Genomic DNA, 19,764 nt, shown 5'->3' with positions numbered 1-19,764 from the left:
ACCGTAAAGATCCAATCAGCTGGGTTAACTTATTACATATCCAAGCAGTACGGACAGGAATAAAAAAAATGCTCTTAAACAGCTTTAAGATAAAATGTTTATGTCAGAAGTCTTCACTCGCACACCATTTAAATAAACCGTTATTGTGGTATTGGCTAAAATGGAACGCAACATGTTCCTGAAGAAAAGTCAACAAAGTAGACTGGTTTACTATGTTAAAAGATGAGAAAATCCTTAACTACTCATTTAATTGTGTCATGAGTTAAAGATCTTGGTAGAATATGAGGCCAGGCTAAACATATATTTTCAGACCTCTACCGCCACCTTGTGGTTATAGAATATTATTACAAATTGTGCATTCTTTAAAAGACCCGAATATGTTGCAGGGCAAATCTAGTTTGGGCTGGCCTCGGGGCTGGCAGTTAATTTCCAGGGGTGTAACAGTACACTAAGAACCACGCTTCAGTATGTACCTTGTTTAAAGTTCATGGTTCACTTCACATTTGGTACTGTAAGGGAGCAAAATGCAAAATTGCTTACAGGGAACAATTCAATGGCATTTAAAATTAAACATCTTCAAGCTTTCCTTCCTAAAAAAAAGTGCAAGATCAATATTTTGTCTGACAGTGTGAATTATGCTATTAAAAAAAGAAAAATGAAAACACCAAACATTGTATTTGGCATTGCTTTTGACTTCATCTGAAGAGCCTGGTAGAGGCCTTTTTAAAAAAGAATAATATTTTTTTTACATATAGCAAGCGATATTGTCTGGTACCCAGAAGCTGAGCTGAAGTGTTTATTTATGTACTAGGTGTGTGGCTAGAGCAGTTACACAAATACGACATGTTCTATGTAGAATTATAACCCCATCATTTGTTTATGATGGATACTGTTTTTGATTTTTAGCATTTGTATAACTTATTTTGAACAAAATATGGGGAACGTGTGCTTAAATTTAAGGAAATTAGCAAACTGTTCTTAATCATTCACTTAAAAGGTACTGCACAAAAAAGTGAAACAAAAATTGCATCCAAATAAACATTTAAAAAACAAACAGTTGTAACAGATTCAATGTAAATGTTTTGTTTAGTTTAAATACAACTGAACTATAGTGAGTACGTACTTGACGAAGGTACTGCACTGCATTAAAGTTCAAAACACAGTAACATTCATTGAGCATGTAATTCAGTGATTCAGTGACACAAACCAAATTTTGAGAATGACTGACTTAATGTGTATGTATTAAAACGGTATACGAAAGCAATTCAGGGTCTTTAGTGGTGTGCCTTGCTGCATGAAACGTAGACTTACTGTGAAATGCTCCTGGGACTTGTAGTTTTCATCGAGGTAGATACGAGCTTTGCTGTACTCCTTCATGGCATCACTGGACAATAGCTCTCTGGTGAAAATACAAACACAAAACTTTTAATTCTACAAGCAGGCACCGAACTTAGCGGAAGCAGTAAAGTCAGGAAAACAACATTGTTGGATTTGGTGATGATTTTCAAATTAAAATGTCATCCTCTCATGTAGTACAAATTGCCGATTTTTCCATTCAATAAATATTTTTTGTAGTGGGTGCAAGAACACTAAAAGTTGTATGTGTGTATGGAAAAAGAAAAACGGCTGGAAATCATAAGATTACATGAGAGCAAGACTTACAGTATACTTACTTGACAAAACTATCCACGTGTGACATGGAAGCCTCGTAATTCTTCCCACCCACTTCTTGACAATGCACAGCTAAGAAATGAGGCTTTTGTGACTGAACTGTCTGCAAGGGAGGAGAGACGAGGATTAAAGTCAAAACTGGACAAACATTGCACTTGAAACGAGATGTTACTCAGTGAAGCCCAAGCCTCTGCCAAGGCAGAACAATCAAATGTCGACCGTATTGAACATGTTCAGATACTCACCCCGGCATATGCCTGCATATTTAACAGAATATTCTGTGGCTGTGCATTCAATGTATATATTTATACACTGTATACGCGCACACACAGCACATACAGTATATACTGTACATTAAACAGAATCGGTGGTGACATGAACTGGCCATTGAAAACAAACGCTGATTCATCATTTTCCCATTCAAGTCATATTGTCGTCATGTCCCATCTCCCTTCTATGGGGGGGATTCACATGCACAGAAGCGATGTACGCAAAAAATTTGAGCAGACACCCGGTGTGGGTACCAGATGTGATCGACCTGCCAAATTGCATCGGGGGGCCATGCGCGCTTCCCGTTGTCTCCAAATAAAAAAGCTACATTTTTTTATGATTGCTTTAAATGTATAAGATATTTTTTCTGATTGACAAAGGAGAGGGAAATGGGTGTACGCATGGTTACGTCACTTCCGCTTATGCCCCGACATTTTCTGTTTGCTCTCAGTACCAGATGTGATCGGGTGCAATATTGTTTGACGGCTATATAATGTATGTATACAATGTGAAATATTTCTTCATAAAATGTGTCCATATTTTGCCTCGAAAAAAAACATTCACCACAATTGTATTCCCAAAGCCACGAAACATACCCGCTTCGAGCCTGTAACGTGACGTCATCGGCATGCGCGTAGGCCACCGAGGGACTTGACCACTGATCTGTATATATTACTGGATAGCCGATAGGCCAAGACTTTTGAATCCGCGAGGCCGCCATATAACCACTCCAAGAAATGTTCCTTGGCATGCGATCCGACACATTTATAGTATCGTAATTGGACAACATTTTGTAGAAACTGCTTGATTTATGAATTTGTTAAACATAAACAAGAGGACTTCAGACATTTTACAACTTGCCTTAAATACACGTATAAATTATATGGTTAATGATGTTTACAGGAGGAAACTTGTATATTTTTTAATTAAATAATTGTAACTGTAATTCCTCTGCCAAATCTAATATTGGGGTCTAAGGAACTGAGCGATAAAAGAAAAAGGGGGTCTTCAAAGCAGCACATGCCATCCACTTGTTAAAAAATATTGACCACCCCGCCAACCACAACTAAGATCTTACGAGCTGTATATGTCTACTCTGTACATATACGTATTGTTCTGCTCGGGAGGTGGGAGTGGTAAGATGGCCGCCCTGTGGCTTCAACGGCTTGTGCGGGTGTGTATGGGCTATCCAGAAGTAGGTAAGTGAATAGATAAGTAAATAAAATAAGAATCAATAACTTAATAACACAAATACAGCAGGCACCACAAATCACCTAAATCTCATGCTGTCAAAAGCCAAAGAATAGAGATGTGCTTTAAGACGGGGTTTAGAAATGGATAGAGAGAGACCAGATAGAAAGCAACATTCTTGGTTCTCCCGTTGGCCAGACTATGGTGCGGGATACTGGAGATGAATTGAAGTTATTTGAAGATCTTTCCGTGGGTTGGTACGCTGCGTCAACCGCCAGTTCACACTCACTATGTTTGAGTGAAATAAGTCAACATGGCTTTGTAAACGTATTAAGTACACTCCATTTAGCATTTAATATTTTGATCAAATTTGACTTTTCATTTGTTGGACTATGAAGCATTTTTGGGGGCACAAGTACAATCAGTAACCAATTTGAGTTCATGCGGTTTGTTCTTAACTTGAATGTGAACGAGTGGTGATTATGACCCCGAGTCCAGGCACTAACATTTATACATATATATATATATACACGATATGTAAGCAAGACAAAGTGCTTTGCTAATGACAACAGGAGGTACTTAATGAGTTTGTTGCGCAACATGTGGAACCTTCACTTAGTCGTTACTTAGGGATGTGCCTCTGGTGCTGAATGCATGTACATCAATCAGGGTGTGACGAATGCTCTCATGTCAATATTTGTTCGGACATATCACTCTCTAAACCAACACCAGCTTTGCTACTGTTGCAACAATATGGCCGGCCAGAAATTTAAACCTGTGATAGCATCTAAGAATTTCATGAATGCGTTTTCGAAATGCATTCATGAAAAATTAGTTCACCCCGCAAAGTAAGATCTGCTAAGCAATGAGGCACTTTTTGCGTGTTTGTGCCGATGCCGCCTGAGGTGTGCAGAGAGGCCAAACTCTAATGGAAAATCAATACCACAGAGGGATTTACAGCACTCGGGCACTCACAAGGTCGGCAGGAAAGGTTATATATCAGTACCACTGAGTGTTGTGGGTGAGGGAGTCAGGAATCTATAAATGCTCAGTGGACCCTAACCCAACCCTGATACTTCACAAGCAGCCCACCTCAGCAATGCATTATGCTCACTGCAGGCCCAATCAAATAAAAGTAATGTATGGCAATAACACTATGGATTTTCCATCAACCTATGGCTTGTCACTTATCTCAATGACCCAAGAAGGAGAAGGCCTAAAGCAGCTCAAACTTGGAAAGATTAGTGGACCTATCAGCTGTGAGTGGGAAAGGGCACATTCTCAAGAAGAGAATGTGACTTGTGCGGGTATATTTTCATGTACTACTTGGGTCATTCAGCTGCAGTCCGTTTGTCTTTCCAGGATGTAAATTTAGCCCTCGTTTGGCAAACAGGGCTTATCCAAACACTAATTTATTTGCCTATTCCGAAGCCTACACCGTTAATTAATGCCATTTCCTTGCCCTACGACAATGTTATAAGGCCACTTAGTGATGATTTTGAGTTTTAAGTGTCCATTAAACATGTACTTCCCTGGCACTTCACGCAGTTTCTATGGATTTTCTATGTTGAAGAGAAAACACAGCAAAGCAAGAGCCTATTTCCGCAAACAGTGGGAAAAAAACGAAAGCAGTTGACACCCAGCAATATATTCAGGCAGTATATCATTTAAAACTAATCTTAAATTGCCCTTCGAAATAAATGGCATAAAGATAATTTGATTTACAAACAGAGATGGGTAGTAACGATGTACAAATACATTGGTTACTGTAATTAAATAGCTAGTACTATTTATTTAGCAGACTACTTTTTAATTTTACTTGCTACATTTTAACACAAGTATCTGATTTTCCGGTTAGTGATTTATTAGCATAGCATTTGGTTAGTTTATTTAGCATAGCTTGTGGTAGCATAGAAATGATTTAGTTTATAATTTTCACTGATGCTGTCAATCACAGCATGATCCCGCCCAACCCTCTCCCAACTCGCAAGGGGTGGAGCAAGAGTCTGTTTGGGGGGGGGGGGGGGGGTGAGTTGCACTTTAACCACTTTAACCACTAATGCACAACTTTCTATTGGACAGGACATGGCGCCATCTTGTGGCATGTAAGGAAAGAACACACAAGAACACAGTTAATTGTTAATAAAAGATGTCATCTCTGGACAGACCCTCATGCATGCAAAATTGGGTGGGTAAATTTAAACCACTTAGCCATGAATGATGATTATTTGCCAATAACGCTGTTATCCAACGCTAAAGTGAAATATGGGTTTTTTGGATAGATGATGTTTTTATTATCCTGCAATACTGTAAAATGAGCAGAACATGAACAGTAAGTATAGTAGGCCTACTTGTTTTTGATAACCAATGAGCCATTATTACAGACAGATGCTGCTTTCTGGTGCAGCAAAATTAACTTCAATTCCATCTGGCATTATCATAATCTAAAACCTTTCAATCAACAGTAATCCATGGTAATCCTATAACATGGACACAATCAGTGAACATTTATTACAAAACATTTTAGAATGAACTAAAAATGATCAGGGTGCATAAGAACTTCATTTTGTATTATTTCAAGAAAATTGTTTATTTCCCTACACAGAGTGGCAGTTGGATGAAGACTAATCAGTAGAGCCCGATTCTTGTTTCATGGTTTGGGGGAGGGGGAAAGAAAGTAAGCGCAAGGGAGCTTTCAGCACCGATGCGCAATGAGGACATCAGTCCTCTCCTGCACAGACTATGGTGAACTTTATCTTATCAACGACAACAATTTAATGCATACCTTATGTTTCTCCTATAGCAAATGGCAATAAAAACAATAGTGTCCATCCGCATTCTAAACAACTGAGTTGTCATATGTAAATGTGTTCAAACAATATTGAAAGCAACACAACATCAAACAACTTTAAGGTGACCTTCAACACACATTTCATTACAAGAATGGATGTTGGGACCCGTCACCCGACACAATCACTGACCTGTGATGGTGAAGACAAGTTCCAAATGCAAATTTGGCTGTGTGACTATTCAAGAGAGTGGTAAAATGCAAATCAATATTTACCCTACCACAGGAGTGCCGGATCTCCATTTACCCAAGGCCATCCATTGCACACAAGGACCAACCCAATTTGTTTTTTGCCAACATTTACAATAGAAGTGTTCAGCCTGTAACGATGTACTATTGTACGTCCCATTTGCTATGATTCCATTGACTCCCACCCAACATGTAAATCATTTTCATAGTCAAGTCAAGTCAACTTTATTTATATAGGAGTTGGTATCCTATATATACAAAACACCCAATACCAGGGGTGTGAATTGCCTAGTACCTGCCGATTCGATTCGTATCACGATTCGATTCGATTAATCCCGATACGAATCTATAAATTGATTATTGCGATTTTAACTCAAATTTAGAAAATACTAATCAGTAAACTTGTACATGTACACTGTAAGATTTGTATGAAAATATATTTATTCATCTGAAAATTCAGGTTGTAGTCTGTTTCATGTTTGAACAGCATTGAAATCCAATATGAAGGCTTAATGTTCCATTCATATAACATTCTTCCATGCTTAATGTGTAAATCCTAACCCTATGTAAGACGTTTTGTTGAATATTCCCATAAAAAATTTATGTTTAAAAATCGATTCGGCCGCATATTGAATCGATTCAAGAATTACACGCTGTAATATCGCGATATATTGCCGAATCAATACCCAATACCCTTCCTGTTCTACTGTCTTGAATTTGAAAACATAAATATGGTACTACATGTCACCCCAGATACTGGAGTTTGCAAATTGATTCTATTTGTATCCCAATTTTACTGTTCAATTCTGAATAATAGAGGAGGTGCGCACTGTTGATTGTAGTAAAGCGGCCATTGCAGACCCGCCACCGATCTGCGGTCAAGGTGTGTCGTAAAATGAATGAGTTCCATTCTTCCGAGGAATTCCCTCACAGTCTATCCGCGTTGGCATACAGAGCCAGACTACAAGTATATCAATATGGGAAGGCGGAGCAGAGGTTTAAACAGGGTGGCACCGTGACCTTTGCTACAGTTGCAAGTCGATAAAACAGAGTTTAACAGCTTGCTCTTGTTTATTTTCCAGGACGTTGCATAGGAACCTTAGAGGGCACATACAAAATGAGCAAGCCTTTCCTTATTGGCCTCCAGATCAGTTGATTGAATGTGAACTGCATCAGCTGCCTTTAAGCAGTTATGTTTCACAGTGAGAACTAACTGTAATGGCATGACCTCTATTTGGTGTTAAACCACAGTTTGACAACGTCTGAAAGCATTCTTGTCACACATACACTATTACGCACCAACCAGACACAACATTACGACAACTTCGGAAGTAAGGATCCAATTCGATATTGCGCCTTTACAAAGGTATGACTGCTCACTTGTGATTGACAACTGTCAGGAAGAAGTTAATTTAACAATATGTTTGTTACTGTGTTTGTAATTAGCAGGGTGTAAAATGTTACCACATGGGAAATGTGTCGGGCAGAATTCTAGTACCGCCAAAATCACAACTTTTCAGGACACCAGAAAAAAAATGTCATGTTTTCAACACTTAAGATTGGGCAATTTGTAAAAAAAAAATAACACACGCACACAGGTGTGAAGTTTTCAAAATGTTGACATTGGAGGTTTCGGCCCAATGCCAGCAATATAATCACAGTTGAATGTTTTGGACCATCAAGCCAATTTTAGTAGCTCACAAATGTGACCCATGTAAATGCAAATGGAAGTTTCCAAGTTATGATTTTATTGATTGAAGTGGGAATAAAATCTAATCATTTCTGACACTATGCAGAAAGGTAATTGCCCAAACTTGTTAAATCACGAGTTAACTGTCATCAAACACAGTTTTGGAAAGCTGAGTGTTAAAGTGATACTTGACTCACTGAGGCATTTTCAGCAGTAAAAAGCTAATATTTTGTCCAGAATTAATTTGACAACATTATTTTTCATATTCAATTAATACCTTTAAAACACTTTTTTCACTTGCAGTTGACTGAAGATGACCTCTGCTGAGAAAGTAGGTAACGACCAATCATGGCTCCGTTTTTTGACCAAACCCAAAAAACAGGTGAGCCATGATTGGTCGTTAACTACTTCCTCAGCACAGATGATGTCATCTTCAGTCCATTTTTTTTAAAGGTATTAATTGTACAAGTATGAAGTTATCAAATTAATTCTGAAAAAAAATCTTAACTTTTTACTGCAGAAAATGTCTCAATGAGTCAAGTATCCCTTTAATGCACTGGCATAAGAGACAGTAGATTTGTTGAATCAAGAAATCACTTAAATAGTACCCATTAGACAAAGTCAAGTAGACAAAACAATCTCAAAAAGATATTCATATTATGCCATTATATAAGAAATTCAAGAACAAATGAGGAATGAAATTGCTCATTGAAGAAAAGGTTGAAAGTAATTTCGAAGACTTTGGGACTCCAGCAAACCAATGCCAGAGTAATTATTAACAAATTGAGAAAATAAGAAGAGTGGAGTACCTTCCTAATTACTCCAAAAGTGCAACAACTCATCCAGGCGTTCACAAAAGAACGACATCCAGAGAACTGTAGGCCTCAGTCAAGGTCACTTTCCATGACTCAACCATAAGAAACACACTGGGCAAAAATGGCAACCATGGGAGAGTTCCAAGGAGAAAAACATAGCTGGGGGGAAGGGGGAAAAAACACACACAATCAAAAGGGCTGGTTCCTTGCCAAGAAACGCCTTGATTGATCTCTAAGACTTTTGGAGTAATATTTTGTGGATGGATGAGACAAAAGTTTAACTTTTTAAAAGGTTACTGGCATGAGAAAGTTAAATGCATTGGGGGAAAATTCTCTATACAGTTGTCAGACACAATGTCGTAATAGAAGTTTGATGGTTGGTCAGAGTACACAATAAGTGTATTGTGCATGCAATAAGCCATGATGATTTATTTCACGTGGCTGATTTTAGTTGAGTTGTCACTGATGGTTTCTCCCGGCCAGAACGCACAAGTTCAGAGTCATGCGTTTTTCCATGACGTCAGCCGGCAGCAGCACAGAGCTGGCATGCAGGCCAGCCTGAATCACCCAGGCCGCACCTCACTCTCTCTCTTCATGCTCTTCTCGTGGAGTCCCTCCCTCTCCCCCGCTACGTAAACATAAGGGGATCTTAGGCCTTTGGCTAAGATGTGTAAGCTTGCTGTACAATGCAACGCATGTGACCAGTGTAAGCTTCAATGCACATACTTTGCAAGCAGAATGGAATCAACATGTTTTGCTGCAATTTGTCTGTCAGTTTTTCATTTGTTTAAAAAATAAAATAAAAATAAAGATTTGTTTTCTTAATATTTGTTTGAAAAATCATATGAAAAAAATGATGAACGGGTGATTTGGACATTTCATGGACTTTGGATATTTTCATTTGCCGCAGGTTGCGTAAACCGGAAGGAAACTTGAACCACAAGAGAGCTTGCACCTGACTCACGGGAACTTGACTTATTTCTATTGAGACTTTGAACAAACTTTATAAAAATAATAATAATAATAAAATAAAAAATCATAACTCTGGAATAAAACCAACCACATGAAAATCGCAGAAAAATTCACAATGTCAGACATACAAAAAAATACAAACAATCATTCTGCGTTGGAAATTTTTGTATTTCTTGCGACTTTTTAAGAGAGAGTGTGTATAATTTTAAAATGTTTCAATGTTCTTTCATTTTAAAAACCCACTACATATTCATTTATGTTCTATTACATCAACGTATACTGTACTTTATTTATTTATATATATATATATATATGTAAATCACGTTACTGATGAGAAACGAGGCCTCGGATTGTGCAGATGACGTCATGGGTTAATTCAACGTATCATTACATGAGAAGACTAGAGACCTTGGAGATCTTGTGCCGCTTTGCAGGTGTTGTCAGCTTCAAATTAGTCGGTGAGTTAGAGACTGACTGTGTGCGTGAGAAAAGAATACTTCGTGTGTAAAAGTATTTGTGGATTAGCCTTGGGATTATTTCCAAGTCATTGTCATCATTGCTTGGTGCAAGTTTTTATGCATCATGTTCAGCTGGCTTTTTTATTCACTGTGTCTTGGTTCAATCCCCGTCTTAGATTTTGACAGTTTTAAAATAATTTGTATTTACAACTCATTCCTATCTATATTTCTTACTAATGCCGTATTTGCACTACACAATTAATGCTAAAATGGCAACACTGCATTATGGATATCCGTTTAGCCTACAATTTAATTTCATTCTGCATATTTTACTGCTTGGTCTTTAGACCACTTAATGACGCGATAGAGTAAATGAATCCTAATGAAGTGTCAGTATATGTGCCGGCACAGTTGACTGAAAGCATTGATGCTTCATGGGACTTCATCTCACCATCACTAGTAATGGACCATTCGCAAAAGCCCGACCCCCCCTCATTTGATGCTTCTGGGTCCGACATCCTTCTGGATATTGACAATGTAAATTAACCTGCCAGAGCATGTCACTGAGTGTTTTCGGAGAGGTCTCGGCTCTTAGTTGGTAATAGTCACTGAGGATGTGTTTCAGCAGGGGGAGCTGGAGCCTCGACTGAAGAGACATGGGATTAGGCCCACAATGTGGTACTGGCAGCCATTGGATGTTGTAGTCATTGGTCGTGTCCACCTTGATCAAAATCTGACATAATTACAAAAGTGGCAGCAATGGATAAAAGGGTGCTCTTTCAGGAATGTTAGTGCCATGCAGGCAATTTGGTATTGGAAATTAAATCAATCAATCAATCAAACTTTCTTTTTCAGATATGCTACACTTTGAAAATGTACTATATACATTTTTTTGTTCATGTTTATAGAGTCAACTTCTATAGCAGGGGGTCTGACTGCCAAGGTCCCCCACCTTTGGCCGTGGCCCAACTCACAGGGCACTGCTCCTTCACATTGAGAGGAACCAGATGAGGTGGCTTGGGCATTTGATTAGTATGCCTAATGGACGCCTCGCTGGTGAGGTGTTTCGGGCATGTCGGACACGCTGTAGAGATTATGTCTCCCGGCTGGCCTGGGAATGCCTTGGGATCCCCCCCGGAGAAGCCAGACGAAGCGGCTGAGACGGAAAAATTACTCAGTACCATAACTCAGTACTTGGAGGAGGAAAATGCAGCGAAGAAGCTCTGTGTGAAAAGGGTGCTGAGCATGCAGTTTTTCGTTTTGATTTCAAACACTTCCCTTCAAACATTAAACTTCCCATCAAACATTAGTGAATTATTTTGCGATAAGCGTTCTTGTTCCCAGTCGATTCCAATCGATGAGACACTGTTTGTATAGCATTTGTATAACACAGCCACGTAGTAGCATTCCATACTAGCGTTTAAAAATACATTATATACTGTAGTAGGCATGTACCTCCATTGAAAAGTAAATGGCAAAGCTTGACAGGGAACCAATTACTGTACATGTTATTATCCAATGTACAGTCAGCAACGTAAGATAGTAATGCAAAGAAAATGTTTCATGTACTGTAAAAGGAAATCCCTCCACCCTGCAGCAATATGTGAAAGACGAGGATTAAAACAAGACTAATCTTAGATGTACTGTGCAATACTAGTAAGAGGCAATAGGTTTCAAGACACATATTCGTTCCCTGTGGCAATATTTGGATATGTGAGAGATGCTATTCTTGTATACACTTAAGGCAAAATAGGGTGACGTCAATCAAGCATTGTGTGTTCAAGGTGAGTCGGATCAGAACCAATAGGGACCTGGTCCCCCGTATACATTTTGTTTGAGGTTCATACTTGTGTAAATAATTGGGGATGGCGGATATGAATAGCAACTAAGGGAAAGGTTAGGCTACATTTCTTACATAGAAAATGTAAACACATAAGCATTTAGAATTTTTAGACCAGTTGAACTTGTTATCATGAAAACAGAGTTCTGGAGCACAAAAATGCAGCATTTGAAAACAAAAATCAGGGGATTTTAAATTGTGTGTGTGTGTGAAGCCGTCTCGCGTCACACCACAAAAACGGGGAAGAGGTCCTGGACATGTTCGAGATATTTACCAAGTGGTGAGAGAATTGTGAAATGTTGATGTGGCAAATAAGACTTACTTTGGAAAATACTTCTTGTTGTCTAGGGAATCCACTTTTATACAAAACACAACACCAGGTTAAGACATTTTTGAGTATTTCCGTTTCGGGACAAATGCGGAAGAAATGAAGTCTTCGATCTCGTCTCGAAACAATAAGAAGCTCGGAGGACAAATAAGAAAGCAACCTTACTGCATGTCAAAACCACCACATATCAATTTACAAACATACATTATACAAGTACATATCATATTGGAATTAAAGACCACGTTCACATTGCAGCTCAATTCCGATTTTTTTTTTCTTTGCAATATGCGACGTCTATCTGTTTTTTTTTCCCCCACATCCGACCTAGGCTTCTTTCATTTGGGGATATTTACCGGTACGTATCTGATGTGTCTGCAGTATGAAGGCTCATCTGGATACATCCAACCAGATCATGTCATCAAAAGCCAAATATGCGCTCCGAAAGGATGGTGGACAATACTGGGAGGGAGACAGACTGTGTGAAGTTGTAGTAACAGTGTTGATTTTATATTTGACTTTAATTTAATCCCATTTGAAACATGAAACATTAAGTGGAAATTTGTGGTGATAACAGGAATATAGCCCTGCAGATGGTTCATTTTTTTCAGAGTCATATTTAGTGGACATCGTCATGAAATGAGGAAAACGTAGAACATCGCCTCATATCTAGAAAATATTACTACCTCCTCCCACCTCAATCCTCTGCCAATATGAGATAATGAGCCCCTCAACGCTGGACCAAATTTACATCTATAAACTCTGTGCCACCTTTTTATTTATTTATTTATTTATTTTTTGTGCGTCACTCAACATTGTGCTTTGTACATATGTGTGTAACATCATGATGCGTTCCGATCACATTAAAAGTTGCATTTGTTTTTGTAAAGTGAACAAGGACTGTACATAAAAAGATCGGATTTAGCAAAAAATCCTAATTGGGCATCACGCCTTGCAGTGTAAACGTATCCAAAGAGTGCATCTTTTCACAGCCCCTAGGTACTGAAAATTACGATACAATGTAATTGTGATTGAATTTCTGTACAATTTTGGTCGTATAGCTCGTACCCATGAATAATAGCATTTCTCTATTTCATTTTTTTTTTTAAGGGGAAGTCAACCCGAACATTTTCTTTACGATAGATAATATGTTGCATGTGCCCCCAATAGTCTAAACTTGGCAGTCTGATTAACACTACATTTGTGGAAAGTGAGTTAAACAGCAAAATCCACCCATTTTTAGTCATCTCAAGGGGTGGCCATTTTGCCACCTGCTGTTGACTTAAAATTACATCCCAGCTGCTCAGCGCTCAATCGCGACTCAACTGTTTTTTCTGAAGCTGAGCTGAGATTGGTCGTTACCTAAGCCGTGAGCAGCTGTGATGTCATTTTCTGTCGAGAGCAAGTGACAAAATGGCCGCCCCCTGAGATGGATTTTTAAAAAAAGGCTGAATTTTGCTGCCTAACTCATATATCACAAACACAATATTAATCAGAATACCATGTTTAGATTAGTGGGGTTATATAGAACATATTACAGAGACAATTTTGGGGTTAACTTCCCCTTCAAGCAAAAAAAAAAGTGTTTGAAAAATTGCAATTTCGTTCAAAACCAACCAAATGCAAACCAAAAACATGATCTCAGAAGTTTAAACTGCTAATGGAAACACATCAGTGTGGCTTGGTTTTTATTGGGCACAGACAAATAATCCTCCAGCAGAGCAACCCCTACCCTTTCCACAATGTTGTTTACACAGACACAGCTTTGTAAAAAAACAAAACTGTATATCCCGTTTAAAACATTCATATCTTAAAATTTGATCAATGGGTTTTTACTGACATTATTTTCATGCTTTCTAGATGAAGCCTGAGGGTGTTGTGCTGACACTGAATGCTATCTCATACACGAGTTTCCAGATGAAGAAAAACAAGCCCCAAAGCATGATGCTGCCACGTGTGCGTCACTGATTATGTTTTCATCGGACCATAGCAAAGTCTCCCAAACACACGAATGTGTTTTTACTGTATGGTCCGATGTAACCAGGGTTGAACTTTTTGATCCTAATTCAAAAAGGCATGATTGGAGCCACCCTGCCCATCGCCAAAAGAACAACATACGGGAGTGTCATGCTTTTTCGGCTGTTTTTGTTGTTCATCTGGAATTAGGGCCTTAGACAAAGTGGAAAACATTATGAAGAGTTCAAAATAGCAGTTAGTGTAAGCACGAAACCTCAATGCAACCTCAAAGTCATGAAAAATATGCGTATGAAATCTTATCTGGAGTTAATCAGACTAGAGGCACTTTAAATTGTGTTAGGTGAACAATGACTCCCATTCAACATTAGTTTGAATGTGAGTGGTAACTTAAATTTGAAGAGGGTCAGAGGGTGTGCACACTTTTACAACCAGATTATATCAGTTGTTTATTTTTAATTCCACTCTCAAAAAAAGGAAACTGTACAGATTATAGGTCACATTAAATTGTAGAAAAGGTTTTGAAATTACTTATATTGGTTTCACTTTTATATCACCCAAAAAATGGTCATTTGAACAGTCATGGAAAACATTTATGTCCACTGTACATTATGAGGCACCAGAGTTTGATTTGTCTCATATCGCAAACTCCAGCGGAAAGAGTTGTAGTTAGTCAAAGGCTTGTAGGCAGATAATGAGCTAAGGTATGAATATGACTGTGCAAGTGTGCATAAATTGCTCTTGTTGAATAACAATTCACTAAATGAGGAATGAAAGCGGATATATGATGGAAAATTTACTTTTGTGCATTTCGATCTGTGGAGTGGTTTTGTGGAATGGTCTTGAGGAAAACATTAAAAGAAGTACAAGTATTTGTCAATTTAAGAAATTGTATTTGAAAAAATAATAATTTTTGCTAAATATACTAGGGACGAATAATAAAAAAAAAGTGGTTGAAAGTAAAATTTTGTTAAGGCATTTATGAATAATGAGTTAAAGTAATAAGTGAGGTAAAATTGGGACTCGATAAGCAGTTGCTTCATCCTATTCCATTTTGAACAGTAAGTCTTTTCTTTTGTAAATGACTTTCTTTGGATGTCATTACTATTATTTATGGAGAACGAAAACAGTTATACTTCATCCTCGTTTTGTGGAATAACTTAGATGTCTCTGTTATTTGTTTTTGGCACAACTGTGACATTATGCTTGTGTGTTTTATTGTCATTTTAAATGTTCGAAATAAAGTTAAGGGGGGAAAAAGGTTTTGTATACAAATAATGGCATTCAATTCAGTGTGAATTACACGACCAAGTATTGAGTTGCATATTTCTAAGTAGTGCCAGTGAGAAAGCAAAAGTTTGAAATTGTGGGACTGGCATGGGGCCTATAAATTTATGGTCAGTCACATGACGCATGTCTTGTGACAAGCTGAGATGTTTACAATGCTTATTATTTTCAAAATTCCCCAACTTAACTTCACATGGAAAAATACCAGAAACGTTCCACCCCGTTGTGCTTTAGATGTAGCTTTAACATATGTACAGCTGAGGCTAAAGATTTCAGAGGCAGTTAACTGTTCCACGCCAAACCTAAACATTTACTGCTTGTTAGACAGAAATGTTAACATGGTCAAGGCCAGACATACATACATACCTGGTAAAACTCCCTCAGCCATGTTTTCTGTAGATTTTCAGGCTGCAAGGAAAAGAAAAAAAACTGTTAAACAAATAATATCACTATCCACACATTGATTTACTAATAGGAAAAATCAAGCAGGATTAAATACAAACAAAAAACAAGGGATAAATCTAAATTGTGTACGATTCCTTTTGACGGGCAACGTGGTGCAAAGTGGAAAAAAAGCAACGTAAGATGTGCAGCTCTTGACATCGGTCATGGTCACTACTACAAGTTAAGCCATCAAGCTTCCACCTGCCATCTATTTTACCTTATTTTGCTATGTCTGTATCATCATTCCGTCTCCTCTCTCCTCCACTTTAAAAGGCTATTCTGAGAACCAGACTTCATTTCCACTGTGCTACGGGAAAAGAGACAGGGCCCTGCTGTCTACTGTACCATTTAAGGAGAGATCTCCCTCTGTCGATAACTCGGCCTGACGAGCGCCAGTTGTGTATGCATGTATGTGTGTGCTCATGTGTGTGCATGTCCATGCTCTTGCTAACTAAAATAATTAACAACGTAGTGGCCAGTGCCACATACTTGGCCTCTGGTGGTTTTTGACGAAATTGTAGTAATTATTTTCTCTTGGCTGCATTGCGTCCAGTACTTGTATATTGTTTGTGCATTTTTAGTCCAATCAGATTTCAGCCTCAATGCAACTGCCATGTCACTCTTATCTGGCCAGATCATTCAGAAGTGCTTGCCATTTTAACTAAACGGATCTAAAGAAAAACTAAATAAGGCTTATGCTCAGAGGCATAGCTTGCCATCCGGCAAGGCAGGCAATTGCTTGGGGCCCCCGAGCCAGCAGGGGCCCCCAGAGGGCCAACAGATTTGACATGAACTGGATATCCTTTACATTAACAATGAAGCAGTACAATGACGATTGACCGTCTCAAACTCACCCTCTCCCACTTGTTGCTGCTCGATGTTAAGAAATACGCTAGGAGTACGCACTGGTTCACTTCAACCGTTGGGAAACTCAAGGCCAAATCCACAAAAATTGCTTTTCTTTTGCACACACAGTTTGCTCTAATCATATACCGGCACAAACACGCCCACAAAGTTTTGACAGTTGAGTGTTTTTGGACCTCTTAATGTTGTATGGTAAGTGACTGGCTTGCATTGGGGTGTAGTAATTAGCCGATTTGATATAAATTGAAACTACAGCCAAGTATCAAGCATCTCGGTTTGAAAGAGAAAAAAAAAATGTGGCCCCTTGACTAATCCCACCCTCACCCCAAACCCAACCCACTTATAGGGTAAAGGTGACAAATAACACAGCTACACCAACAAATGCAGCTGAGCATTGCATCCCTAATATGCTAACGTTTTCAAGGGTACAGATTACCAAATTACCTACAGACTTAGAAAGTCTGTTTGTGTGTGTGCATGCACCATCATCCAAGCTTCTGCCAGAACCATACTGTAGGTCTATATAAGGACATGAGCACTGGACCTTGTCATTAGTCACACGAACAGAAGACGAGAAATAGAAGGCAAAACAGAGACAGGGAGTAATAAAAACGTTAACGAGAAAATTGTCACCTGAATTGCCAGCTAACAATTTCTTTCACTTGTAAAGTGCCTTTGAATATCACACGGCTGTAAGTCAGTGCTCAGTAAATGTATGGTGCATGCAGACAAGTTATTATTGCAAATTCATAACACAACTTGCAAGAATAAAAAAGCAACTTGGGATGGACTATAGTGCGATGCTATAAAACTGCACTGCTGACAGTCTTCTAAGTGTCCGAGAGCAGCTGTGGAATATACAGAATATTCTAGATCAAGTCAACACAAGGTCAAGAGTCAAAAGAAAAAAAAAACTACTGCAGCATGGCCAACAATTTTCCAGTACTTTCCAGCATGCTCAGATGTAGGCTGACCCAGCTTTGGCGGGCCGTCATTCTGTGGAACAGATGTTGACCTTGCCAGGGAGGCTCAGAGGAAGCCCAGTAGGCAGCTTGAGGCCTGTGCCCCGGAGAGCAAGTCGGTGTAATAGAAAAGGCGTTGAGTGGCGCTTGTCCTTGGAGAGTTATGTGTGTACCCATGGCACTTTACACCATCCGCAGCTTATCAGGATGTAATTTGCAGTTAATTAGAGAGTGGGGCTATACAGGCTGAGAGGTAAAAATAAACCCATACCATCCCAAGACTATAGACCTCCACTTCCTCCTCTGGCACCCTCAGTCACCTAGTTTTTTCTACCTCCTCCATCTCTCTTGACTCATGTTCCTAATTTAATGGCCTACTTAAGAGTCTGGGGCCAGATGCTGTATGATTTTTTTTTGTGAATTTGCCCAATAACCAAATGAGCTGCAATAGGAAGGCCCAAGGAAATATATTTTCAAATTACTAACTGCAAATAGTTTCTTTGCAGCTACCTTATGCGTTACATTTAGGGATGCATGATAATATCGGTAGCCGATGATTATTGGCAAGTATTGAAAGAAAGAAAGAAAGAAAGAAAGAAAGAAAGAAAGAAAGAAAGAAAGAAAGAAAGAAAGGGAAGAGATTTGGAGGAAGGGAAAAAGGCCTTTTTACTGTGATCTAAATAAATGCTTATTTTCCATTCGGCTTTTCCCTTCAGGGGTCGCCACAGAAAATTAAATGTTCAAATGAAGGAAACAAAATAAAATGTTTTTCATTTAATAATCATCAATTGTGTTACGTTCTCTACTTTTGGAGAATCATCAACACACGAGTGAGGGCGTACTACTCACGCTATGACAAAAAAAAAAGGTTTTGGGGTACAACAAGGCAAAAAAGGTTGGGAACCACTGCTTTAAACTACAAACTAGTTGAGACTTGAAGTGCCTCTACTGGTATAAGCAAAGTATTCCACTTTTATTGCCTCAAATGCTTCAACACACAATTGATGAAAAATCTATTCCACAAAATTGCTTAATTATTAGTGATCAATTGATGAATTAATCCATTTGTATGTCTATCCCATCATCAAACAAAAATGATGGATTTGATTAACAACAGCACTAGGAATTAGGAATGAGACAAACACCTCCAAGAGGTGCAACTCTTGTACATGTCGAGAATGTTTTTGAATTTTTGAAACCAGGTCATTGGCTTTCAGAGGAGTAGGCAGCTACCTAAAAATACCCAGCCAAGATTGGACACTGACTGATGGAGGGAATTAGAGGAAGGAGGCCAGTGAAGAAATATTACAGGAATAACTGATTGGTTGGTGTGACAAGTTTTTAAATGTTTCTTAAGAGGCAAGTGTAGAAATTGGAACGCATGAAGATATAAAGAAAAAATGGTGCTGGAACAATTTGAGCTTAAAATTGAAATTTAGAGTAAATGACTGATACCTACAAAACTGATTCATAATAAGTGAATGGGGTGAAATGACCCGGGATTGAGAAAATAATGGTACTTAGCATCTGCGACCTTGACTGTGGTTGTTTTCAACTGCTGGGCTGACTTTGACGAGGCACGTTGTTGACATACTCATATTTATCAACATACATTACTCTATTATTGTTATGGTTGACCTAAGCACTTGAATGTGAAGAGATAAAGCTCAACGCATCAGGCTGTCTGCCTTTATATTCTGCCCTTCAATATTCTCTTATTGTAATTGTTAAGAGAATTGGACAGAGGTTTTGAGGGTTGATGTTTTTTCTCTGAAATCACCCTGTAAGAAAAACCTCAAAACAACTGTTGCTCTGTGGTGGAAGTGTATATGCCCTCTGTGTTTAATGCATCTTAAAATCTATGTAGCGGACCACTCAACACTCACGCAGGGTTCTTCCACAAGATTTCAAGAGTGGCTGGTTTCAAAAATTTAATTGCACGGAAACCTTCGCACAGGCGAAAA

At 38.6% G+C, this 19,764-nt stretch overlaps 1 protein-coding gene across 4 annotated transcripts in view; it reads right to left on the bottom strand.

Moving 5' to 3' along the window:
• The window catches only part of inpp5a (inositol polyphosphate-5-phosphatase A), a 132,390-nt gene that overhangs the window by 97,054 nt on the left and 15,572 nt on the right, over window positions 1-19,764 (bottom strand). For all 4 annotated transcript variants that reach the window (XM_086093526.1, XM_086093525.1, XM_086093528.1 and 1 more), the window contains exons 2-4: window positions 15,897-15,938; window positions 1,674-1,774; window positions 1,312-1,399 (exon numbers count right to left, since the gene is read on the bottom strand). In XM_086093526.1, coding sequence (XP_085949652.1) covers window positions 1,312-1,399; window positions 1,674-1,774; window positions 15,897-15,938 — 231 coding nt within the window. The remainder of the gene's footprint in view (window positions 1-1,311; window positions 1,400-1,673; window positions 1,775-15,896; window positions 15,939-19,764) is intronic.

This window comes from Leptonotus elevatus, chromosome 13 (assembly GCF_054856555.1).
Source record: "Leptonotus elevatus isolate MCC_2025b chromosome 13, RoL_Lele_1.0, whole genome shotgun sequence".
NCBI classification, from domain to species: Eukaryota; Metazoa; Chordata; class Actinopteri; order Syngnathiformes; family Syngnathidae; genus Leptonotus; species Leptonotus elevatus.
Note: the sequence above shows the minus strand (reverse complement) of the source record. Positions and strands in the feature narration are given on the sequence as shown.